Source organism: Bos taurus, chromosome 29, assembly GCF_002263795.3.
Source record: "Bos taurus isolate L1 Dominette 01449 registration number 42190680 breed Hereford chromosome 29, ARS-UCD2.0, whole genome shotgun sequence".
NCBI classification, from domain to species: domain Eukaryota; kingdom Metazoa; phylum Chordata; class Mammalia; order Artiodactyla; family Bovidae; genus Bos; species Bos taurus.
The window spans coordinates 28,418,625-28,444,465 of NC_037356.1; the positions used below are offsets into that span (position 1 = coordinate 28,418,625).

Here is a 25,841-nt window from a genome sequence, read left to right on the forward strand (position 1 = left end):
TGGCCAGCTCAGTTATGGGCTTCTCTGATGGCTCAATGGTAAAGAAGCCGCCTGCCAAGGAGGACACCCGGTCCGATCCCCCCTGTCGGGAAGATCCCCTGGAGAAGGAAATGTCAACCCACTCCAGTACTCTTGCCTAGGGAATCCCACGGACAGAGGAGCCTAGCGGGCTACAGTCCATGAGATCGCAAAAGAGTCAGACACGACTTAGCAACAACACGCTCAGTCAACCAGCTTTTCAGCCCGACGTACTCCTTTTCCGGAAGATGCCGGACGTTCCCGGCGCTGGGATATTCGAAGCACTGCCGGCAGACCTACATTTCTGATGGCCAGTTTCCCAGCCGCCGGGTGGACCCACCCAGGCCGCACCCATTCCACCAGCATTCACAAGTCCCGCCCCCTCAGCGAGACGAAGCGGAGGTGACGCACATCTGGAGCGCTAAATTCCGCCCCTCACGCTTTCCCAGTCCCTGGGAGATGACGCAAGCCCGGTAGAGGCGGCTACGAGGCCGCCGAGGGGAGGGGCGGGGCAGCGCGGCGCGGCCTTCTCCAAAGCGGCGGTTTACTGGCGGTAGTTACCTTAGTATCCACGTTAGCTTGAGGTGTGACCAGCTGCGATCGATACTACTAGGCCGGTGCAGTCTCAGCCAGAGTGTGACCCCGAGGCCTGAGAAACAGGATTTTCTCTGGTCCGGGACTCCCCGGCGTTGAGCGCTGTCCCCATAACCGGATACCAATTATTTGAACTTCAGACCCAGGTTCCCACCCCGCACCCTCCCAGTCCCGTCGCCCTCCCGCTGCTACGCTCTTTTCTTCCTTTCCCATGTCGCTGCGCCACCAATGGCACAGTTTCCTTCTCAGTCAGGTTATTTGTCCCCCGCTGTCTTCCGTGTTGCTTTTCGAGGGCGATCTTGAAACATTTCCTGCCTTTATAACACTTCTTTTGTATCTTCCCTTTCCCCTTCTTTTCCCCCTTCCTTCCTTCGCCAGAATCTTTGTCAGACTAGGGTCTCCTGCAAGGCTTCACTCATTTTCAGAAGTCTGTGGCACAGCTGTTAGGGAATTGAGTTTTTAAAGCGGTCATTTGAAGATTTTGAGCTTTTCCTCTCTCCTAACCAGGAGTCATAGATGCCAAGAAGTATGGCCCCCCTCAAGAAGCCTCGAAATACCTCAAAGTTGCCCCTGGCTTTAAACCCCTTGAAGAGCAAGAATGTGTTGGCAGTGCTGGCTGAGAGGAACCAGGCTATAGTACCCGTCGGGGCCTGGGTGGAGCCTGCCCCGCCAGATAGTTCAGAAGTCCCGGCAGCTGTGAGTGTCAGTTTGATGCCTATGTGGTGCGGTTTCTTCTCCCATCTTTCTTTTTGTTAGCCTTCCCTAATTCCTTGTGCTCGGATAAGCAGTCTGGGGTTGCCGTTTGTATTCCGTCATAAATAGTTATGTTTTTGCTTTACGGTTATTGAACGAATATGTAGTTGTTAATTAAATTATCATACAAAGATGTTTAGTTGTTTCTAAAATGTGGTACACTCTTAATCTTTGGTTTACGCTTGAAAGCCACAATTTGGAACCAGTCATGCACTTCAGGAAAATGTTTGGTAATCTCAAGGTGAGGGCAAAAGAAGGCAGACACACAATGGGAGTTAAGGAAAGAGGTGCCGGTGGCTTCAGTTTGTCTGGTCTTAAGTTAACTTGAGTCACTTGTCCAGACTTGATATATATATATATCTCCTTTGGAATTGTGTTACCTAATTGTTCATTGATACTTGTACATTCTACTCTCTGGTACATATGTTCTAGAATAGTTTATGGGACAGATTTCTTGGAACTCATATAATTTTAATTGGAATTTAAATTCACTTGATTTTGAGAATTTAGAGACTGTGAAATAATTTGAGGCAACCCCTCAGAATTAGAATTTGGTATCACTGTGTTAGAAGTAGGGATAGACAGGAGGTATGATGGGTTTATTTAATTTGGAGATTCCTTATGACTTCACTTTCACTTTTTACTTTCATGCATTGGAGAAGGAAATGGTAACCCACTCCAGTGTTCTTGCCTGGAGAATCCCAGGGATGGGGGAGCCTGGTGGGCTGCCGTCTTTGGGGCCGCACAGGGTCGGACACGACTGAAGCGACTTAGCAGTATGGAAGAGAAACATAGTCTAGAGAAGAGCAATACAGTATAGGACATAAGTGTTGGAGTCAGAGAACGTTCTAGCTTTGCTACTTGCCAGCTGTAGGATCTTTGGCTGCTACTAAAGATGAATGTTTCCTCATCTTTCATGTAAGAGATAAGAATACCTAGTATTGGAGCTAGTTTTGAGGATTCAGTGATATGAGTTAAAGTGTTTATGCTAATAGATCCTTAATCATGGTGACTACTATTATTTTCATTCTTTGCTATTCAGAGCACTTAAAGGAAGTGAACAATGATCAAGGACTCATGTAATAAAATGTTCCAGATTGTTTTGTAATTAAGCATTATATAAATATTGAGTATCTTTGTATTATAGGCTCCATTACAGTAGGGGAAACAAAGGAGAATGAATTCATTTCCTATCCTCAAAGGATTCATAATCTAATAGGGAGTTAAGAATTATTGTACTCAATGTTAGTAAGAATGAAAGGTGGTGGGTGGTGGCGGTGGTGTAGTCGCTAAGTCATGTCTGACTCTTGGGACCCCATGGACTGTAGCCTGCCAGGCTCCTCTGTCCATGGAATTTTCCAGGCAAGAATACTGGAGTGGGTTGCCATTTGCTTCTCCAAGAATGAGAGGTACCAGATGGGTATTGGATGTTCTTGAAGACTGAGTAGGCCTTTTCTAGGTAGAGATGACAGGAAGGGCATGCTTGGTTAAAAATGCAGCATAATTCTCATTTTATAATAGCACATAGTGGGTGAGTGGTGAGCCACCTGGTATGTTAGTGTTAGTTTCTCAATCATGCCAGACTCTTTGCGGCCCCATGGACTGTTAGCCCACCAAGCTCCTCTGTCCATGGAATTCTCCAGGCAAGAATGTTGGAGTGGGTAGCCACTCCCTTCTTCAGGGAATCTTCGAGATCCAGGGATTGAACCCAGGTCTGCATTGTAGGTGGATTCTCTACCATCTGAGCCACCAGGGAAGTTGAGCAGTCTGGTATATGTGGACTGTTTTACTCACTTTAGAAACTGAAACATAAGATAGGTTTGAATTGGTTCATTGAGAATTAATGAAGAAACTTTTAGTTCTCAGTACATGAAAAATTAAGATTTGATTTTTGTGTTCACAGATTCTAAGTTTTAGTTTGTGATTTGGTTTAAGTTCTTGGTACTCACTTGAGCTTCCCTGGTGACTCAGATGGTAAAGAATCCACCTGCAATGCAGGAGACCTGGGTTCAGTCCCTGGTTTGGGAAGATCCTCTGGAGGAGGGCATGACAGCCCACTCCAGTGTTCTTGCCTGGATAATCCCCATGGACAAAGGAGCCTGGTGGGCTATAGTCCATGGGGTTGCAAAGACTCAGACATGACATAGCGACTGAGCACAGCACAGCTATGTCTAGATTATCAGCTCTGAACTACTGTGACTTCTTTATTGTACAGGGAATTTTGGATTATAGAACTGAATTATTTTTTGGGGATTGTATCCTGACCACTTTGTGTTTACAGTAGGCAAAACTAGTGGGACAGTAAATTTATTTTCTATCTTTCATCTTTAAAGACTTCAGCATATATAATTGAAGAAGAACTGAAGGAGCAGCTAAGAAAGAAGCAAGAAGCTCTGAAGCATTTTCAGAGACAAGTCAAAAGCCGAGTAAATCAGCAAATTAGGCTGAGGAAAAAGCAACAACTTCAGCGGTCTTATGAAGCTGTAAGTTCAAAAGTGAGCCTGAGTAAAGATTGGATGGAACATGTGTTTGTTATGGGAAATGCTATTAGGCAATAACAGAATCACCTTTTTTGAGCCCAGGCTTTGTATAATCTGATTAACTAGTGAGGGCAGTCGATTTGTAGGCAGAGAACCTGTTGTTTGTGTTTTCCTGTGTTGTTCTGACTACCTCTTTTGCTTTCACCAAATAGTAATAAATAATGTCAGAGTTTGGGCTGGGATTTGAATTCTGGCTTTGCTCCCTACTAGCTATGTGACCTTTGGAGAAGGCAATGGCAACCCACTCCGGTACTCTTGCCTGGAAAATCCCATGGATGGAGGAGCCTGGTGGGCTGCAGTCCATGAGGTTGCTGGGACTGAGTGACTTCACTTTCACTTTTCACTTTCATGCATTGGAGAAGGAAATGGCAACCCACCCCAGTGTTCTTGCCTGGAGAATCCCAGGGACGGGGGATCCTGGTGGGCTGCCGTCTATGGGGTCGCACAGAGTCGGACACGACTGAAGCAACTTAGCAGCCACAGCAGCTATGTGACCTTGGGCCAAGTGCTTAAATTCTCTCAGCATGGTTTCTTTTTCTGTGAAGTGGGGATATAATACTTGTCCCACAGTGTTGTTTTGAGAATTAGATAATGTGGATTATTAGCACCCAGTAGGTACCTGGTAAATGTTAGTTTCTTTGCCAACTAAAATTTCCCATCCCTCTCACCAACCCTGGTTTTAAGACTTTTGGGCTGCTTGTAGATATTAGTTGATTATACTGGGCTGGGGGGAATCACTCTCAACTAGAGAATCTCATTCTTTCTTCTTTCGTCTAGGCAGAGAAAGAAGGCTCTATAGCCATGTACTCTTCAGATCCAGCACACTTAACTCCTAAAAGAACCAGCGTTTTTCCAAGCAATTTGAATGCTGCTATTGGAAGGGCCAGATTGCCTCCTCCCCAGATGCTTGAGGGTGGAATAGAAGACCGAGAGAATCAGAGTGAACTGTTCCAACAACAAGCCCAGGCTGTAAGTACATTTTCATTTTATTTATGTCTCTGGCTTCTTTCTTTTTTTAGATATATGACATACCTGGCCTATGATGTGGAGATTAGGTGTCACATCAACTTGGATTTTTATCACGTCCCCCCCTTTTTTTACCTTTCTAAAGTGAAGATTAATGGGATGATGTTTATTTTTAATATATATTTAAAGTTATATAAGAGTCCTTTGGACAGCAAGAGGATCAAATCAGACAATCCTAAACGAAATCAACCCTGAATATTCAGTGGAAGGACTGATGCTGAAGCTGAAGCTCCACTACTTTGGCCACCTGATGTGAAGAGCCAACTCATTGGAAAAGACCCTGATGGTTGGGAAAGGTTGAGGGCAGGAAGAGAAGGGGGAGACAGAGGATGAGATGGTTGGATAGCATCACCGAGTCAATGGACATGAGTTTCAGCAAACTCCAGGAGATTGTGAAGGACAGGGAAGCCTGCATGCTATAGTCCGTGGGGTTGCAAAGAGTTGGACATGACTTAGTGACTGAACAACAGCAACAAAAATTTATATTTATTGATTGGACACTTATGATACCAAAGTATTCGAGTTCAAAACTTATGAAAAAAAGCTTTAAGTCAAAGAATGTAGATTTTCCAATTATACTTAAGTTGTTATGGGTAAGTGACTCTCAGTTTATAGCATATGGACAAAAGTGATTCCTAACCTCTATTCCACAAAGGTTCAGTACATATATGGGAATTTCACTGACTGTTTTTGTTTCTTTTTTCTGTCCCTCAGTCTGATTATCACAATAAATTGATCTATAAGTCAAGTAATAATAAGTAAACTCTAAATTGACATACTCACAAATTTTTAATATAATTTTTCGCTGATTGACTTTGTATACCTAATATTTAAAAATTAATCGCCATGAGTAGCTCCATCCACTCAAGTCACTTGATGCCATCTAATCAGCACCCCCACCCTGCTGACTGTACCTTGGCTTTTGTTCACTTGGTCACATTCTTCACCTTCGTTGTGGGAATAATCTTTCATCTTATCATTTTATTTTATTTCATTTTATTTAGTTCTACAAGTTTATTGCTACCAACTCATCTCCCTCCACCCTCCTCATGCGTATGTGCTCAGTCATGTAACCCCATAGGCTGCAGCCTGCCAGACTCCTCTGTCCATGGACTTTTCCAGGCAAGAATACTGGAGTGGGTTGGCATTTCCTTCTCCTATCTTATCCTTTTAAAATGTAATCCAAAGTGTTAGTAAGAGGAGAAAAAAAATGTAGAAAGTTATGATTATGTGAAAATAAAAGTTGTGTGATACTAACATGCTTGGTCATAAATATAAAGCTAATCTTTTTGTGCTGTTAGGATAAATAGAGAAAGCTTTATAAGTACATGTGTGTTGAAATACTTTTTAAAAAGATTTTTTTCTCTTTCCCAGACTATGACTTTTTGTTGTTATTGTTTGGCTTGTAGTGATCATTTTTTATTTTCTTTTAAATATTATGAACAATTTACCAAGCCAGTATTTATTGAGCCAGACACTGCATAAAGTACAAAGGATAAAACATTGACCAAGACAGACACAGAACCTTGCTTTCATGGTGCTGGTAGCTATAAATCTCATTGTAGTGAGGCTTGTACTTCATCTGTATAATACTTAAATAGGACACATCAGTCCACAGATATTTGAATATACTGTGTGTGTTAAGCATTGTGGGGATACTAATGATATGTGAAATAGGACCTTTCATGGGTTTACATTTCCAAGTAGAGATACAAAGCTGCTGCTGCTAAGTCGCTTCAGTCGTGTCTGACTCTGTGCGACCCCATAGATAGCAGCCCACCAGGCTCCCCGTCCCTGGGATTCTCCAGGCAAGAACACTGGAGTGGGTTGCCATTTCCTTCTCCAATGCATGAAAGTGAAAAGTGAAAGTGAAGTCGCTCAGTCGTGTCCGACTCTTAGCGAACCCATGGACTGCAGCCCACCAGACTCCTCCGTCCATGCGATTTTCCAGGCAAGAGTACTGGAGTGGGGTGCCATTGCCTTCTCTGAGATTCAAAGCTAACAGACTCCGAATCTGTTGGTCAATAATATGGAAATATTTGCTGCATTTGGTGATAAATCTGTGCAGTGGAAGTTCAAAAATGTTTTAATTCTAAAGAAATAGTTAGGGAAGAATTCTTGGAGGAGGTGGAATTGAGCTGTATATTTTGAACTGGTAAACTGAGTTGAATTGGTAAATTAAAAAGAATTTTAAGATAGGAACAGTAAAAAGTCTAGAATATAAAAGTTTTTATACCCTGTTTTTTTTTTTTTTTTTTCTTTTTGGGCTGGGCCTTGGGGCTTGTGGGATCTTCTTGTTCCCTGACCAGGGATCAAATCCATGCTGTTTGCTGTAGAAGCAAGGAGTCCTAACCATTAGACCACCAGGGAAGTCCCGACCCTGTTTTTTTCTTTAAAGAAGATGAGCTACTGAGGAATATTCAGTGACTTAAACTACTCTAAGCCTATAAACTTTTGCTTATGCAATCTGTGACAATAGAAGCTCAATTTTTTTTTTTAATCTTACTGTTTCTGTTGCACTTTCTATCCACTAGATGTCACTGAGAACTAGACAGTGAGACAGTGTGCAAAGCACTAACTCCTTTGGGACAGCTCCAGGCGAACTGGGACAGCTGGTCACCCTGTCTCTACGTGTGTTCACTCTTCTTTACTTACTTTTCTACTACTAACTGGTATTCTCATCATCACAGCTCCAAAACTTTGGCATACTTAAAACTCCTTTAGCCTCTTTGTATGCATGTTCATTTTACATAAATTATGTAAAATGAACATTTAACAAATAGGGGGATTTGTAAGCCCACAAACTTAGTAGCTTAAAATGACAACAACTTTTTCTCTCACAGTTGTGGAGACCAGAAGTACAAAATCAGTTTCACTGAGCCAAAATCAAGGTGTCTGCAGGGATATGCTCCTTCCACAGATTCTAGGGAAAATTTGTTCTTTGACTCTTCAAGCTTTTGGTGTCTGCTGGCATTCCTTTGCTTGCGGCCACATCAAACCAATCTTTGGCTCCATCTTCATATCATCTTTTCTGTATGTCTATTCCTCTATCTGTTTTATAAAAACCACTTGTGATGGCTTTTAGTGTTGGTCTAGATAATCCAAGATTATCTCATCTCAAGATCCTCAACTTAATCACATGTGCAAAGGCCCTTTCTCCTTATAAAGTAACAATTACAAGTCTAAGGAATTAAGACCTGATACCTTTGTGTGCGTGCTAAGTCGCTTCAGTTGTGTCCAACTCTTTGGGACACCATGGACTATAGCCTGCCAGGCTCCTCTGTCTGTGGTATTCTCCAGGCAGAAATACTGGGTGGGTTGCCACACTCTTCTCCAGGGGGTCTTCCTGATCGAGGAATCAAACCCACATCTTTTGTACATCCTGCATTAGCAGATGGGTTCTTTTACCATTGATGCCACTTGGGAAGCCCCTTGATATCTTTGGGTGACTGTTACTCAGCATACTACATCCTAATAGCAGGTCATTGAAAGGGCTTTTGGGTTGATTTAATGACAGAGAAACTGAATGTTAGATATAGTCCAATTGCTGGACCAGCTGAAATATCCTGCTTAAGGGACTAAAGTCAGTCTGCGATTCTAATAGAGGCTGGACTTGATGGAAAATGAAGACTACATAACTCTTATTTTAAATCTGTCACACCAAGTATTTTGCATCCTTGGTCCCATTATACAGGGCAGTGGTGTCTGCCATACCTGACAGTGAGTTAAAGCAGGCATGTTCTTGGCTCTATTTTTTCATAACTTCAACTGCAAATATACTGTGTCTTTTTGCATTGTAATTAACTCTATCTTGGGGAGTTGGTGATGGACAGGGAGGCCTGGCGTGCTGCAATTCACGGGGTCGCAAAGAGTTGGACACGACTGAGCGACTGAACTGGACTGACCCCTTTAGCTACTCTACTAACTAAATTTAGCTACTCTATGGTGAAGTCGCTCAGTCGTGTCCGACTCTTTGCGACCCCATGGACTGTAGCCCACCAGGCTTCTTAGTCCATGGAATTTCCCAGGCAAGAGTACTGGAGTGGGTTGCCATTTCCTTCTCCAGGGGATCCTCCCAACCCAGGGATTGAACCCGGGTCTCCCACACTGCAGGCAGATGCTTTATCGTCTGAGCCACCAGGGAAGCCCAGCTACTCTACTCTAACTAAATTTAAAAGTCCTCCTTTTAATAGAATAGAGTATAATGTTTCAAGCTGGTTTCTCTGGCTAGAGGTATAGACTTTCTTAGAAGCAAGGTCAAAACAGAGGTAATATGCTGTAAGGAAACTGGACTGGTAACAAGAGAGAATTTTCATCTCTAGTCACTATTAGTAAATACCATAAAATATTTGTTATTTATATCTGTAAACCATAATCATTATTTCCCTTTAAGGAAGAAATGATGTCATTAAACTTTCACTGGATGGGTTGAAATTGGTCCTGGCTTTGCCATAATTTCACTGAATTGTATAAGGATACACTTTCCTGGATTTTCCTTAAAGGAACATTCTGTGCAAATATGTGAAATATAAAATAGGCAGTGCTTCTCTGAAAAAGAAATCTAAGTAGGTGCTTACTGAAACTGCTAGGTAGAAATACGGAATAAACACAAAATTAACATATTTGATATTAATATTTATTACTAATTGTTGTCTAGAGTACTTGAAACAAATTGGTTCTGTTGAGATGTTTGAGTTTGTGTTCTAAATTAATGTAGGAAGGCTTCCTGGAAGAAGAGACATTTAAGAAAAGACAAATAAGTACAGTCTTCAAATGTTACAGGTGAAAAAGGAGCCCGTGTAAATAAGAAAAAACAATTTTAGGGAAGTAGGAATGATAAAAGTGATCAGGCATGCAAGGACCAGTTGAAGAAATAACTCTTTATTAAGAAGATAGATAAAAGGTAAAGAATATCTGCTGAAGCATTTCCAAATTCAGATCTTTAGGTTCTAATATTTTTGTGTACTTACTTAATATAAAGCATACATTATTAAAAAATGATTTGAGTAACAGCACTTAAATCAAGTTATGAAATGCAGTCTCTTAGAATAATAAAACAGTGTTGTAAAAGCTTATCAGCACATCAGAAAGTCTTCTTTGCAGGTAATCCTCTGGTCTCAGGTCTGGCATTTTTTAATAATAGGGGCCTGTTTTCCTGTTGGAACACTTAGTGAATCTGGTATTAAGACTGTAGCCTGTTTTTGTTTTCTTTTTTTCCCTTTTCCTTGGCAGCTTAGTCAAAGCATGAAACAAGCACGTCACCGGCTGGCATCATTTAAAACTGTGAATCAGAAAGATGCACCAGAGTTTCCAGATGATAGAAAGAAAAGCTTTCCCACCCAGGAGGTAACCTAAGTTCTCATGAGTTGTTTCTAAAAATACAGGTAAAAAATAGAATAAAGATTAATTTATACCTCAGCATTATTTAGAACTGAAAAATAATTGGAAATGACCTTAATTTTCCAATAGTAGGGAGTGGTCTACAAACATGGTATATCCATATATAGCTGTTATCAAAAATATCATGCTTTCAAAGGATATCTGAAGCCTTGGGAAAGTGTTTGTGATATAAAGGTAAGTGGAAAAAGTAGGATATAAATTAGATATAGTATAAGCTCAATTTAAAAAATTCATCCAATAAATATTTATGGACTATCTGTAGTTTCCAGGCATTGTTCTAGAAGCAGAACTTAACAGCAATGAAAAGATCCCTCAAGGAGCTCCTGTGCTAGTAGGGAAGCATATTCTTAAACAAGCACATAAATACAGAATATTATTTCCAATGATAAGTGTAAGGCAAAATATCGAGATGGGGAGAGAATGCTATATGCATAGACAAAGACCTGAAAAGAAATGAACCAAGAGGTTCATGCTGATGATTTCTGGGTAGTGTTATTACAAGTGATTTTTTTTCTTTTTTTTAATCATAGAAATTTTCCGTAATGTATATATTTTAAATTTTAATCAGGAAGGAAGAGGTCAATGGCATTTTTTTTAAAAAAGGAAATTCTCTTGGTTTTTTGGATTTTTTTTTTTCACCATACCAAACAGCATGAGGAACTTCCCTGACCAGGAATTGAACCTGTGCCTTCTGCAGGAGAAGCATGGAGTGTTAACCACTAGACCACCAGGGAAGTCCAGAAAGAAATTCTTTTGTTTCAAAATATAGAATAACTTTCTGGACGTCCTGGTATATATTTTACCATAGTGAAAATAAAGACTGTGATTGCAGTGAGAAAAGCTATAGAATAAAGTTAGATCGAATTGGAACCTAAATATTAAGTTAGAGTTAAAAGAATATTTAAAGCCATGCTTATAAAATCACATTGTTTTGGTGTCTCCTTATTTCCATATTCACAAATTTGGATCCTAAACCAGTATATTTCCCTGTGTTTACTTAATTTTGGAAGTTTTGATAGGCAGCATCGATAAAATGGATTATTAATCAGTCTTTTTTTTACTCTTTTTTGGTACCTTTACCAGCTGTCTCTTGTTTAGTTCTCTCTCAGTTTTCCTACCTAATTGGTTTTTTTTTTTTTTACATTTTCCTAGATTACATATATGTTTATATTTTATTTTTGTATTTTTTCCTTGAGTATCTCAGTGCAACCAGCAACTATCAAAGACATGCCTCTATGTTTGTAGTTAGTAGAATACTTCCTCTATAGTGATAATTAAGAAACTTATAGTTAAATATGGACTTCCCTGTAGCTCAGATGGTAAAGAATGTGCCTGTAATGCAAGAGACCTGGGTTTGATCACTGGGTCAGGAAGATCCCTGGAGAAGGAAAGTGGCAATCCACTGCAGTATTCTTGCCTGGAGAATCTCGTGGACAGAGGAGCCTGGCGGGCTACCGTCCATGTGGTCACAAACAGCTGGACACAGCCAAGTGACTGGCACACGTGGTGAAATGTGAAAAGCAAGTAGGCATGGGTGTGCCGAGTATTGCGTTCCACCTTGGATGCATTAAGTGTGCTTACCTCTAGGATTGCATTGTTGTGACTCAAGACACAGTTTCGTTTGTAACTAAATTCTTGCCTTGGTTTCTTGACAATTTTCATACCTCTTCCGCAGATTTGGCAGTACTGTAGTTTTGGCCCATAAGACCGACTTCCTGGTACTGCGAAAAGGAGATGGTTGGACCCAGTTTATTTAAACCAGAAAAAGAAGGATGACCAGATCCCAGAGACTGATACTTTATAACCTTTCAATTGGTGTTTTTCCAAAAAGAGTACTGTTCCTAGGTCTGACTGAAATAATTATCCAATAGAAGGGAGGAGGTTAAGTCTTTTATAACATCCTTGTATAAACCAGTTTTATACGTCAAAGGTGCCATTTAAGTGTAGTTCATTATGATAATGATGAACTCTGGTCTAGCTGCTTGCTTTCAAATAATGCATGTGCTATTTCAGATAAAGTACCACAAACAAATCTATGCCATATAATTGACAGCGAAATTTTTCTTATCGAGTATGTAGTCTTTGCTTTAAATCTGAATAGTTCTACCCACTCAGTTGTGAGCAGGAGGAATCTGCTGGTCAGAAAGGAGAACAGCCTATAACCCAGTTGAGCTCTGGTTTCATTTGCTTGTTAGACTTATTTTTACTGACATTAGAATCTGTTTGGTTGTTACCGTTGTTCTAGATTTAGAGATACACGTGGAAGATAGGTTTGTTTGCCCACTGTTAGATCACCAAGACAAAATTATAAGCATTCTGAAGTTGTTACTGGCTAGGATAGGGCAAATTGCAAAGAAAGTTAAAGTATTCTACTATCTTATTTCACTCCTTACGTTTGTTATGTAAATGGTTTGTTTGTATACTTGAACTAGAACTCTATTCTGTATTAGATTACCATAAACTGGTAAGATTGTATCAGATATTTCACAAAAACTCAACTTAGTGTTATGAGCATATTGCTTTCTCTAGACCATTTGTATTTGTATTAGTTTTTCTTTTTTGCAGAAAGCACTTTGTAGGAAGCCATCATTTACCAGGATAAATATAGGTGTAAGAGGAGACCTGCCCTTGGAGGTCCATCAAGGTCTTTTAACTCCTGCAGATTACCAGAAATTTATGGATGATCAGGTAGGTAAATATAAAGAGTAGAGGGGAAAAAAGATGCCCTGTTATAACTAACCATACAAGATGGAATTAAGTACTGAGATTATAATATCCAATAATTTTTTTCTAATGGTTTTATTGAGCTATAATTCCCATACCACACAGTCTACCTACTTTAAAGTGTACTCTTCAGTGGTTTTTGGTATATTCACAGGATTGTGCAACCATCATGTGAAGTCGCTTAGTCATGTCTGACTCTTTGCCATCCCATGGACTGTAACCTAACAGGCTTCTCTGTCCATGGGATTTTACAGGCAAGAGTACTGGAGTGGGTTGCCATGTGCAACCATCACCACAATCTAATTTAGAAGATTCTCATTATCCCTAAAAGAAACACTGTACCCATTAACTGTCACTCTCTAGTCCCTTCCTGTTTCTGTCCCCAGTACTAAACAACCACTAAGCTACTTTCTGTCTCTGTAGATTTGCTTATTCTGGGCATTTCATGTAAATGTATGTGTCATATAAATGGAATAGTATAAAATGGGGCTTTTGTGACTGACTTCTTTTACTTTGCTTAATGTATTCAGAGTTTATCCACCTTGTAGCATGTATCAGTACATCAGTATATTACACTTGGTATATCCATTCATCAGTTAATAGACATTTGGATTTTTTCCACTTAGCTTTTATGCATAATTGTGCTGTAAGCAGTTACATGTATTTGGGTGAACATTCATTTTTCTAGTTATGGAATTTCTGGGTCACATAGTAACTCTTTGCCTAATATTTTGAGGAACTGTCAAGCTGTTTTCCATTAGCAATATATGAGGTTTCCAGTTTCTCCACATCCTCTTCAATCGTTGTTGTTGCCCATCTTTTTATAGCCTCCTAAGTAGGTTTGGAGTGGCATTTCACCATACTTTTAATTTGTATTTTCCTGATGACTAATGATCTTGAGTATCTTTTCATGTGCTTATTGCCCATTTATTTATCTCTCTTGAAGAAAAATCTGTGTTCAGATGCAGTACCATTTTTAAGTTGGGTTGTCTTTTTATTATCAAGTTGTAAGAATTCTTTGGGCTTCCCTGTGGCTCGGCAATAAGGGATCCACCTGCAGTGCAGGAGACACAGCTTTGATCTCTGAGTTGGGAAGATCCTCTGGAGAAGGAAATGGCAACCCACTCCAGTATTCTTGCCTGGGAAATCCCATGGACAGAGGAGCCTGGTGGGCTACAGTCCAGGGGGTTGCAAGTTACATGATTTGCAAGTATTTTCTCCCATTCTCTGGGTTGTTGTTTCATTTTTTCGTGTGTATGTGTGCGAGAAGCCTCTTTATTGGGGTCCCTTCCTTTATTGGTGTAAGAACAAAAGTTCCAAATTAACCATGTCACTGCTTTATTCTCATAATAGATTTTTTTATCCAATTCTTTTGAAATTTTAGACTCATTTGTAAATATATCTTTCTACATTAAAACTACTCCTCATCTCACAAAGACCCCACTTACCTTTGATTTCTATGGACACATTTTCAATTACTCATTTTATCCACTATACAAAAAAATCCCACCATTTTGTAAGCAGTTTAAAGGCCCTCAAACAACTATCCACCAATTCATCAAAAGAAAATTACCAAAATAACAAATCTTTTTAAAACAATAAAAAATTTCTGTTTCTAAAACCGTATTTACAAGACTGACATTCCATCAACATAACAATGAAATTGTATCAACATTGCCATCAATGTAAATATTCATTTCACTTTTTTAATGCTATCATTTTTTAGCACAAAATTTTTAGTTTTGGTGTCATCTAACTTACCTGTTTTTCTTTTGCTGCTTGTGCTATGGTGTAGGATCTATTAAACCATCGCTTAATTCTACGTGTTCTAAGAATTTTATAATTTTAGCTCTTATAATCCATTTGGAGTTTTTTTTAATATGTAGTGTGAGGAAGAATTCTAACTTAATTCTTTTACATGCATTCTTGTTTCTACCTGTAATAGATACATTTGTTTGTTTTTCCATTTTTGTTTGTATGTTCTTTAGGAACCTGAGGAATCTTCATCTGTTATGATAGATAAGAAAGGGAAAAAGCATTTGTCTTGGGGGGACCAGGAGGCTCTCTTTCCTGAAGACAAAGATATACCTTTCAGCAGAGTTCAGGTAAAGCAGAGGGAAGGGAGATGGTATAATAGAAATGAAAGTAATTATGATTTGGACTTGAGCTGTTGGTATTCTTGTGCCTGGTTTGGGATTGTAGATTCAGGTTCTGTTGAGCAAAGACTGTAATTTTGCATTTTATCTTAGTAATTTGTTTGACTACCATATCCTTTTAAGATTATTTTAGGAATCTCACAGAAAACCTGAGTGTTACTGCTACATGGCATTCTATATTCAATGTTCCTGTTCACTTTTAGAAAGTACAGTTCAAAACCCCACTATTTGATGTGATAGAAGAGGAAGAAGTAAAGCAGTTACATCAGGACGTTTTGCCAGAAGCCCAGGATTATCTTCCAGAAGCTCAGGGGGATTTGACGAGTGTCCTTGATGTTGAGTGGGAAGCCCAGCGCTGTGAGCCGAGACTCAGTACCCAGCATATCGACCTGGAAGGCCACACTGTTGAGCCCAAAGCCCAGGCCATTAAGACAAAAACTAAGAGTTGTATCCTGAAAGACCAGACTGTTGGACTAGAAGATGGGGATATTGCCTTGGAAGTGCAAGATTTTCCACTCCAAAATCAGACTTTTCTACCCACAGATCAGCACATTCTCCCCAAAGACCAGAATATTCAACCTGAATGTCAGGACCAGGATTTTCTACCCAGCGATCAGGTAAAATAAAATGGAAAGAAGATACAACAAAAAGAAATAAGCATGTTAAGGCTTGTAGTGGGATTTGCAAGAACTATTGCAGCTGATTTAGAGAGTCATAGTTGGGGAAGAAATAACTTGTCTGATTGATTTCTTACATGTCCAGCATTCTTATTAAGTGTTAAAATTCTTAGCAGCAGCATATTACCCCTGTCTGGACAATTTACTTTTTAAAAAAACTTTCTTTGTTAGATGAAGTATTTCTCGCAGCTTTTGTCTGTTTTGAGAGCTGAAAGATGGGAAAAAAGAGTAGACCACAAGTGTCCCAACAGTATTTTTAACCCAGGTCCCAAGGCCAGCCCTCCAGCAGAGATTGATTAGACTAAGAGGAAAAGAAAGGGATCAACAGGAAGTAAATTACTTAGGGCTGTGGCTAGGCTTATGTGGCATAGAGTATAGTGTATTAACTTATTCTCTTAAGATGATGGCCTCAGTTAACTTCTGAATTCTCACTGCAACCTAAAGTATTATTGATTACCTTGTGTTTCTTAACTGAATAACTGCTATTTATATTTGTTCTTTTTTAGAAAGCAGATTTGAAGCCAGCAGTATCAATGTTGATAGGTAGGAGTCAGGGAGAGGTGTTTCCTCTGGATATCTGTCAGGATCTTTTACACAGGCGTGAAGATGAGGCCTTCATCAGTGGCAAGGCAGAGCAGAAAAAGGAGAGAACATGAGGAATTGCATTATTTGGGCTTAGTTTGGAACTTTTCAAGATTGTTCTCAGAGAGATTTCAGGAAGTGTGGTTTGTGTTTTATTCCATATTGTTTCACATCATCTGGAGTTGAAAAAATTACTGTAAGGTTTCTAATAAAGCCTGGACTATTATTTCTATTATTTCATGTTACTCCCGTTGAACAATTGACAATTTATGTTTTTTTTTTGTCTTTTAGAAGGTATGCTTCAAGGAGACATACTGTGATATGAATGAGAAAGGGAGAAAAGACTTTTCTCTGGCAAGTTATCAATATCTGCCTCCTAAACTTCAGTACCAGGCTTCCATCAGAGATCAGGTAGAGCTCAATCAAAAAGATATAGATGCGGGACTTCCCTGGCGGTCCAGTGGGCTTCTGTTGTGGCTCAGACTTTAAAGAGTCTGCCTGCAATGCGAGAGTTCTGGGTTCTGTCCCCGGGTTGGGAAGATCCCCTGGCAGAGGAAATAGCAACCCACTCCAGTGTTCTTGCCTGGAGAAACCCATGCACGCAGGAGCCTGGCGGGCTATAGTCCATGAGGTCACAGAGTCGGACACGACTGAGTGACAACACTATTCTAGTGGTAAAGACTCTGCACTTCCACTGCAGGGGGTGCAATTCAATCCTTGATTGAGGAACTAAGATCTCACATGCTCTGAGGTGTGCCCCTACTCCCCATCCTGCAAAAAAAAAAAAAAAAAGAGAGAGATAGATGGAAAAAAAGTAACTGGATTTTATACATTTCCAACAACTGGTAATGTGAAATATAGAATCAGACCCTTGTTTAGTGAACTGTATCAATCAAAGCAGTTCTGTCATTCAGAAGGCTGATAAATCATACTTGTATTCTTATTGTGGAATCAGACGATTTTAGTTTATTATTTTGGTGAGGCATTGTTCCCACAGGTATACTGCTCTTACATGAACAATGTAGGGGAATTAGCAGATTCTAAATTACTTAAATTTTGAGGAGGTTGTCAGACTGTTCTGTGAATGTTTCGGGATTAAAAAGTAAGATCTATAGACTTGGGTTAAAAGTTTAACATCCCTGTTCAAACTAAAATGTATCAGAATACCCTCATGTGGTACCATTTCTCTGGCGTTCTCACTGAAGCCCTGAGTGTTAAGGTTAGCATGTTGCCCTGGTTAGACGATTTGTTTTCTGTTTTTGTTGTTTCTTTTAAACGTATTTCTGAAGCAACTGTCATCTCTAATGCGAGAAGAAAGATGAATTGACTCTGGGGTGTCATCAGTATATTCAACCTAAAATGTAAGACCTGCCCCCCTCCCCCCAGAGAGCAGGTAGAGCAGAAGACAGTGGGAACTCTGTCTACTTTCTAAAAAAGTAACTGCAGATGGTGACTGTAGCCATGAAATTAAAAGACGCTTGCTCCTTGGGAGAAAAGTTAGGACCAACCTAGACAGCATATTAAAGAGCAGATATATTACTGGAAGAAAAGTTATGACCAACCTAGACAGCATATTAAAGAGCAGATATATTACTTTACCAGCAAAGGTCCGTCTAGTCAAAGCTATGTTTTTTCCAGTAGTCATGTATGGATGTGAGAGTTGGACTACAAAGAAAGCTGAGCACCCAAGAATTGATGCTTTTGAACTGTGGTGTTGGAGAAGACTTTTGAGAATCCTTGGACTACAAAGAGATCCAACCAGTCCATCCTAAAGGAAATCAGTCCTGAATATTCATTGGAAGGACTGCTGCTGAAGCTGAAACTCCAACACTTTGGCCACCTGATGTGAAGAGCTGACTCATTTGAAAAGACCCTGATGCTGGGCAAGATTGAAGGCAGGAGGAGAAGGAGATGACAGAGGATGAGATGGTTGAATGGCATCACCGACTCAATGGACATGAGTTTGAATAAACTCCAGGAGTTGGTGATGGACAGGGAGACCTGGCGTGCTGCAGACCATGGGGTTGCAGAGAGTCGGACATGACTGAGCGACTGAACTGAACTGAACTGAGATTACTTAAGATTTGGGCTACAGCTTGTCAAGCTAGCTTGTATGTAGGCTGCATAGAACTAAAGCTTCTGGCATTAGGCTAAGAGTATGATGTCTTCAGTTATTTCAAAATGTGTCAGATCTAAAGAGAGTCCAGGTGACAAAGCATAAGTCTGTCATTTGGGCCAAATAAGAGGTAGATTTTACTTGTATAATATTGATTGGTTGTCAGTAAATAGTTCTTGGTAAACTCAAGTCCTTCAGTAAATTTGGCTTTGAACATTTAGTCTTCTATACATTGAAGGAATTCTACTCTTGGGCAGCTGAAGCAGTATACCAAAGCCAGACATCCAGTTTGCAGACCAATTATGATGAAGAACAAAACAAGCTGTTTGCCACTCAAAACTTCCCAGACTTCACCACTTCTGTTGTTTATGCATGGAATTATCGGGGACATTGAGTAGGCGTGCTTAAGGGAAGTAACACAAGCTTGTTTCCTGGCTTTATCTGAGAAAATGTTGGCAACTTTATATATTTTCTTGTTTCCTTATCTTATTCTAAATGTGTTGTTGAATAAAGAGTTACCCCATGCAAAAAAAGAAAAAGAAAAAGCCAGAATAATCTAGGATTTGCTTTCAAATACTCTAGGAATAATGTGGGAGAAAAGATATATGAAAAAACATGATGTTGCTAATTGCTGGGTGATGGGTATCTTTAGATTCCTTATACTATTTTTTTTCTACTTTGATGTATGTTTGGAAATTTTATATTAAATACATGCATGCACACACCTGTTAAATTATCCTCCCCTAGTATCATTATTTTGGGTTGTCACTGAAGTATACAGTACTATTATTAAACTACTATTATTATTTAATAGGTTATTAAATAATAACCTATTATTTTTGCTCAATTAGTTTTGTATTTTGTTGTTCCTTTAGAGCAAGTGTATTATGCAACCCTCATGTTTCAAGAAATCGGAGCTTGGAAGAGGAATTGCTTCTGGAGTGTGGTTGGTATGTCTCACCCAGTGTTCAAGACCTAGCCTTTCCCAGAGAGTAAGTAGAACAGAATATAGTGGGGAGTAAGTTACAGTAGATTCCTTAGGTTTGAATTCCAGATTGGCAGGGCAAAGTCATAACTGCTTCAGGGGTTTAGTGTTAAGGTCAATAACAATGGGCAAAGGTATAATGCCCTCTTGTTCTGTGACTGTTCTGCCCTGTTGAGACTCGTTCTGGCCTCTTCACTGAAGCTTTCGCTAGGGCCCTGGCCTGATGCTGCTTCTTGGACAGTTGTTCAAGGTTTCTTTTCTTTTAGCACAGGAACTTCGGGCAGGCCTCACATAATGTGACAGATGAGAGATGGAGAGAGGAGCTATTTCTGGAGCATTGTGAATGTGTCGTTCATGAAATCCAGGATCCAGTTTCTGCCAGAGAGAAGGTAGAGCCTAGTATAGTGAAGAGTAAGCAGCAGAAAGTCAATTAGTGAGAGTTTGATATGGGCTTGCTAGAGCTATGCTGCCAGCAAGCGATGATAGTGTTATCTCTTATTAATAGTATTAGTAATGTTATTAGTATCATTATGAATAACAGCTTAAATTCATTAAACATTTACCATAGCCACAATGGTTCTAGAACTTTGTATCCTTTGTCTCATTAAACTCTCAAAATAACCCTGCGAGATCGATGCCATTATTCCTTGTTTTACCAGTAGAGAAACTTAGGATTGCTTCGCAGATACAGTTAAGATCCGTAGCAGTGGCAAGAGTAGTGTCTGCTTTCATTCCCTAATGCATCAGACTCTTCTGACATGTTTAGATTACATCAGGGCTATCACTGCAGCCTAAAGTATTTTTACCAACATCATGTCACTGCTTATGCAATTTGGTGAATGCTTTTGTATCTTTTAGAGCTTATGCTCCATACAGCAACCATGTGTTGGAACAGCTGAAAGATGGCAGGAAGATTTGCTTCTGGATGGGCATCACCATCTTGCGCCCAAGCAGCAGAGAGAGGCTTCCAGCAGAAAACAGGTAGAGCAGACTGTGGAGCGTGAGCAGTGGAATTTAGATAGGGTCATAGGTACCTACTGAGCTGGGAACAGTAAGCCTGAGCAAAAAGCAGATTCTTGGTTTATTTCATGGTGTGTGAAACCTGTTTTGACCTAAGATTACTCCCTGAAGGCTAGGGTATTGTCAGAAACACTTGTTACCTATTGGAAAATTGTATTTTTTACATGTGTATTCTCTTATAAAACGTGTATTTTTGGTGTCTCTTCTTTTATGAGAAGGAAAGAAGTAAGTGGTTTCTGAAGGGTCGGGGTCAGGAGAATCTTGCACCCAACAGCCAGGACTAGATCCCCATCAGGAACCTGGTAGGGCATAAGGCAGATCACTAAGACATTTAGGCTGGAACTTGTTAGGGTTATGTTTTCCAAGAAAGTGTCACGGTACTGTGGCCTACTGAGATTTCCCTATGACTGAAGTCTAGTTTATTCCCATCAGAATTTTACACTGTCTGCATAATTTCTAACTCGTGTTTTTTTGTTATTTTAGAAACAGAGCCTTCAGGCAACTAGCATTGTTAGAATATATGAAAGAGATAAAGAGAAATTTTCCCTTGGTCCTTTTAAGAGAGCAGAAAGAAAAGGAGGAAGAAAGGCAGAAAGAAGCACTTGGGCTGAGCTTTTCAGACTGAACTGCAGCTTCTTTATTATTTTTGGTTTGGGTCTCTAAGGTTGGTCTAAGGGAAGGCTGTTGTGTTTTATTCTGCATCACCATTTCTATATTCTGCAAGCCCTTTCTACTTGCTGTCCTTTGCCTATTTTTTCCCTCTTTTTGAGAGTCTTCTCTTTTTTGCTTCTCATCCTTTAGATTTCAACTTTAACTTCTGCTCTGACCACCTTATCAAGATTAGGCCTCCTCCGCTTTTGTGTTTTTCCTCTGTCCCTGTATTCTGTTTGTTTCCTTCTCCATACACAAGACAGTTGGTAATTACTTATTTGCATGTTTTCCAGTAGTCTGTAAGCTTTATGAAGAGAAATAGCATACCTGTTTTGTTTACTGGAGTGTGGACAGCCTTTAGCATGGTGCCTAGTACCTGCTTGTCTCTTGCTAAATTTGTTTAGAAAGAATTGGTCAGTCAGTCAAACGTTTATTGAGCACCAGTTTGATGTTAGCCATTGTTTAGGTTTTAAATATTAAAGATATAGCTGTGAATAAGACTTAGCACTCAAATTTCAGACCGTCTGAAGAAGAGAGATTGACAAATAAGCGATAATTATGAAGCAGCGTAATTAGTGGTAGAGAATGGATAGGCCATTAACTGAGCAAGAAGAGGGGTACCTAATCCTGACTGTTTGATTCAGGGTGCCACTTTAATAGCCAGAACCTCTCCTTGTCCTTCTGTCACACCAGCCCTGAAAATCCTAGATCAGTCCTTTGACCTTTCAGACTCCCGAATAATCCAGGTTTATTGTAAAGAAAACCCTCTTTAATGGAATAGATAAAATTATACACATTCATACTTAGGGTTTTACAGTCACAGCTAGATCCCCAGTGCTGCTTAGCGTTTTTCTTAGTTGCTACTTGTTAGCTCCCTCACACATGGCCCACACTGATAATTCCAAACCTTAAATACTCCATAAAGTTCTTTCTGCAACCCTGTACTCTCTGACTTTCATTAAAAAAGGGGCCATCATTCAATAACTCCCTTGACCATTTACTCTTTTGCCGTTCTTCCCTGTTTCTACTAATCTCAGGGGAAGAATTGTCCCTTTTTTTTTGGACTGTGTGGCACATGAGATCTTAGTTCCCTGACCAGGTATCGAACCCAGGCCCCCTGCATTGGGAGCGTGAAGTCTTATCCACTGTACCACCAGGAATGTCTCATCCCAGAGTTGTCTTTCTTTGGATCCATATTCTGGATTCACTTTCCATGTTTTCTTCTGGGTCCAATTTTGAACATTATATTCTTGTTAAAATCCTCTGAAGAACGTTCCTTTTTTTGTTCTGGCAGGCAGCTGACCTGGTTAAGTTCAGGCTCCAAGTTCTCTCTCATCTTCTGTGAACAGCAGCTCCAATGTTAGTTCAGTTCTCAGAGCCTTCTTTATACTGCATTAAGTCCATCCCAGGCAGCACAGCTCAGGGGTGATGCTGGGGTGTGTGCCATTTCATACACAAAATTAAGGAATCCGCTTTTCTAACTCACCCTTCTTTTTTTTTTTTTTTTTAGTTAATTTTTATTGGTTTATAGCTGATTTAAATGTTGTATTAGTTTCAGGTGTAGAGCACAGTGACTCAGTCATGCATGTACATATCTGCATGCTTTTTTAGATTCTTTTTCCCATTTAGGTTATTACAGAGTATTGAGTAGCATTCCAAACTCACCCCTCTTCAGGGTACCCCACCCATATACTCTGCAGATACTTAGAGCCACATTTCCTACAATTTATACTTAGAATCAGTGAGAGAGAGCTAGAGGCTCAGAATGGGCTTACTTCTTGGCCAGTGCTGGAAGTCCAATTTTTCTTAACCAAAAAAAATGTTTTTTCCTATACTTATTTTTGGCTGTACTGGGTCTTGGTTGCTGCACGCAGGCTCTCTGGAACTGAGGTGTGCTGGCTTCTCATTGCAGTGGCTTCTCTTGTGGCACACAGGCTCTAGGGGTTGAGACTCACGGGCTTAGCTGCTCCACAGCATGTGGAATCTTCCTGGACCAAGGATCAAACCTGTGTCTCCTGCATTGGCAGGCGGATTCTTAACCACTGGACCACTGGGGAAGTCCTTTCTTACTTTTATGAAAGCAGAAAAAATGATTTCATTTTTATTACAGCAAAAAGTAAATACAAAGGATAAAAGACCCCAAATTACAGAGATAGCCACCATTAACCTTTTGCTACGTACTGTTTTTAGATTTTATCTGTAACAAACAAACTTTATTGAGGTATATAGTCAGTTCTCTTTACTCATAATAGTTATGTTCTATAAACTTGCCATAAATACTGCAACTGAATTTTAGTCAATACTGAACCATTGCTTAACTGTTTTGTGTGAATTTCTGTTTAGACACCTTATTAATATGTATTGTTGATCTATTAACATTGGACTCAGGGCCAACGGCACTATAGCTCATGGCTGAATGAAGCTTATCTAATAGATGTATTTTCTCCATAAGGCCCATCACAACCTTCTTATGCTAGAAACACTAGGTAGTACTTGAGCACAGTGCTTGAGGGGTGTTTTAAATAGCACAATAACAAAAAAAGCACAAAAATGCAAAAAGCTTTGGACTCAGTGTACATTTGAAAGGATACTGTTTACAGTATGAAGGCTGAAAGAAGAAGGCAGAGCATCACAGTGTTTGACCTTAGCTGACAACATGTCCATCTGATGACTCAGATTTTTCCCAGTACTGTTCATGTCTGGAGGCGACCACAAGCACTGCAAGCATTAATTCTATGATAAATACATCTTGGTGAATAGGCAAATTCACAAATAAGGAGTAGTCAAATAATGAAGCCTAGCTGCTTTGTATACCATACAGGTATACAACCCATTGAAAATGTACAATGCACTGTTTTTACTATATTCAGAATGTTGTGCAAACTTTGCCATAGTCACTTCTAGAATATTTAATCACTGCCCAGAAGTCACATACCCTTTAGCAACCACTCATCCCCTTTTGCCCCTTACCTCCAACCCCAGCCCTAGGCAACCACTAGTCTACTTTTAAATCTCTCTAGATTTGCCTATTCTGGACACTTTATATAAAAGGGATCATAGAATGGCCTTTTATCACTGAGTTCTTTAACTTAGCATAATGTTTTCCAAGTTCATAGACCTTGTAGCATGTAGCAATGCTTCATTCCTGTTCGTTGGATAATATTCCATTGTATGCATGTAGCATATTTTATTTATCCATTCATCAGTTAATAGGCATTTGGATTGTTTCTACTGCTTGACTGTTAATAGTGAATAGTGCTGCTGTGAACATTCGTTTATATGTTTTTCTGTGATATGTGTTTCCATCTTCCTTGGGTGTATAAGTAGGAGGGGAATTGCTGAGACTTCTGGTATCCATATGCTTAACCTCGGGAGGAACTGCCAAACTGGTTTCCAAAGTGGCGCAGCGCTGTTCATCCTTACCCACAGTATTACGAGGTTTCTGTTTTTCCGCGTCCTCACTAACACTTGTAATTGTCTTTTGTCTTTTTAATTATAGCTCTCTTAATGGCTGTGCAATGATAGCTCATTGTGGTTTTGGTTTACATTTTCTTGATGATTAATGATGAGCATCTTTTCATGTGCTTATTGACCATATGTGTATTTTCTTTAGAAAACTATTAAATCCTCTGCCCAGTTTCTAATTGGATTATTTGTCTTTTGATTATTAACTTATGTGAGTTCTTAATATATTCTACACATAGTACCCTTATTTATTTTGTGATTTGCAAATGTTTTCTCCTGTCCTGTGGGTTGTCTTTTCACTTTGTCAGTGGTTTCTTTTGCAGCACAGAAATTTTTAATTTTGATGAAGTCCATATTATTTACTTTTTTGTGGCTTGTGCTTTTGATGTCATATCTAAGAAACCATCACCTAATACTCCTTTGTATTTCTCTAAGAATCTTACATCTCTTGCGTTCAGGTCTGTGATCCACTTTGCATTAATCTTCATATATGGTGTTGGGTAGGGGTCCAGTTTCACTCTTCTGCATGTGGGTATCCAGGGTGACCCAACAGCATTTGTTGAAAAGATTCTTCTTACCCACTGAATTCTCATCACTCATGTCAAAAATCAGTTGATTGTAAATATGAGTTTATTTCTGAACTGCCAGGTCTGTCCACTGATCTGTGGGTCTGTCCTTAGGCTAGTGCCACACCGTGTTGATTAGTGTAGCTTTGTAATAAGTTTTGAGTTGAAAAGAGTGAGTTCTCCAACTTTGTTCTCTGTTTCAAGATCATCTCAGCTATTCTGGGTAAAACTCAGCTAGTAAAGAATCGGCTGCAATGCAATGCAATGGGTTCGATCCCTGGGTTGGAAAGATCCCCTAGAAAAGGGAAAGGCTACCCACTCTAGTATTCTGGCCTGGAGCATTCCATGGACTGTATAGTCTATGGGGTTGCAAAGAGTCAGACACAACTGAGCGACTTTCACTCGTATGAATTTAAGGATTACCTTGTCAACTTCTACAGAGAAGTAAACGTAATTTTTTTTTAATGTGGACCATTTTTGAAGTCTTTATTGAGGGTTTTTTTTTTTTTTCGATATTGCTTCTGTCTTATGCTTTGGTTTTTGTGCTGCAAGCCCTGTGAGATCTTAG

At 39.7% G+C, this 25,841-nt stretch overlaps 1 protein-coding gene across 8 annotated transcripts in view; it reads left to right on the forward strand.

Moving 5' to 3' along the window:
- The first annotated feature begins 531 nt into the window (after nucleotides 1-531).
- Nucleotides 532-25,841, forward strand: part of CCDC15 (coiled-coil domain containing 15) — a 49,196-nt gene continuing 23,886 nt past the window's right edge. For 3 of the 8 annotated variants that reach the window (XR_816440.4, XM_002699204.7, XM_024987580.2), the window contains exons 1-12: nucleotides 532-758; nucleotides 1,120-1,308; nucleotides 3,699-3,848; nucleotides 4,683-4,874; nucleotides 10,164-10,277; nucleotides 12,897-13,019; nucleotides 15,044-15,160; nucleotides 15,415-15,828; nucleotides 16,762-16,881; nucleotides 19,462-19,536; nucleotides 19,838-19,960; nucleotides 20,430-20,552. Coding sequence is in view for 7 of the 8 variants with exons in the window: in XM_002699204.7 (XP_002699250.2) it covers nucleotides 1,129-1,308; nucleotides 3,699-3,848; nucleotides 4,683-4,874; nucleotides 10,164-10,277; nucleotides 12,897-13,019; nucleotides 15,044-15,160; nucleotides 15,415-15,828; nucleotides 16,762-16,881; nucleotides 19,462-19,536; nucleotides 19,838-19,960; nucleotides 20,430-20,552 (1,731 nt within the window). In the remaining variant the exon portion in view is untranslated. Of the gene's footprint in view, nucleotides 759-784; nucleotides 866-1,119; nucleotides 1,309-3,698; nucleotides 3,849-4,682; nucleotides 4,875-10,163; nucleotides 10,278-12,896; nucleotides 13,020-15,043; nucleotides 15,161-15,414; nucleotides 15,829-16,761; nucleotides 16,882-19,461; nucleotides 19,537-19,837; nucleotides 19,961-20,429; nucleotides 20,553-25,841 lie in introns of those variants that run through there. The other 5 variants (XM_010820921.4, XM_005226809.5, XM_005226811.5 and 2 more) reach the window with 5 other exon arrangements.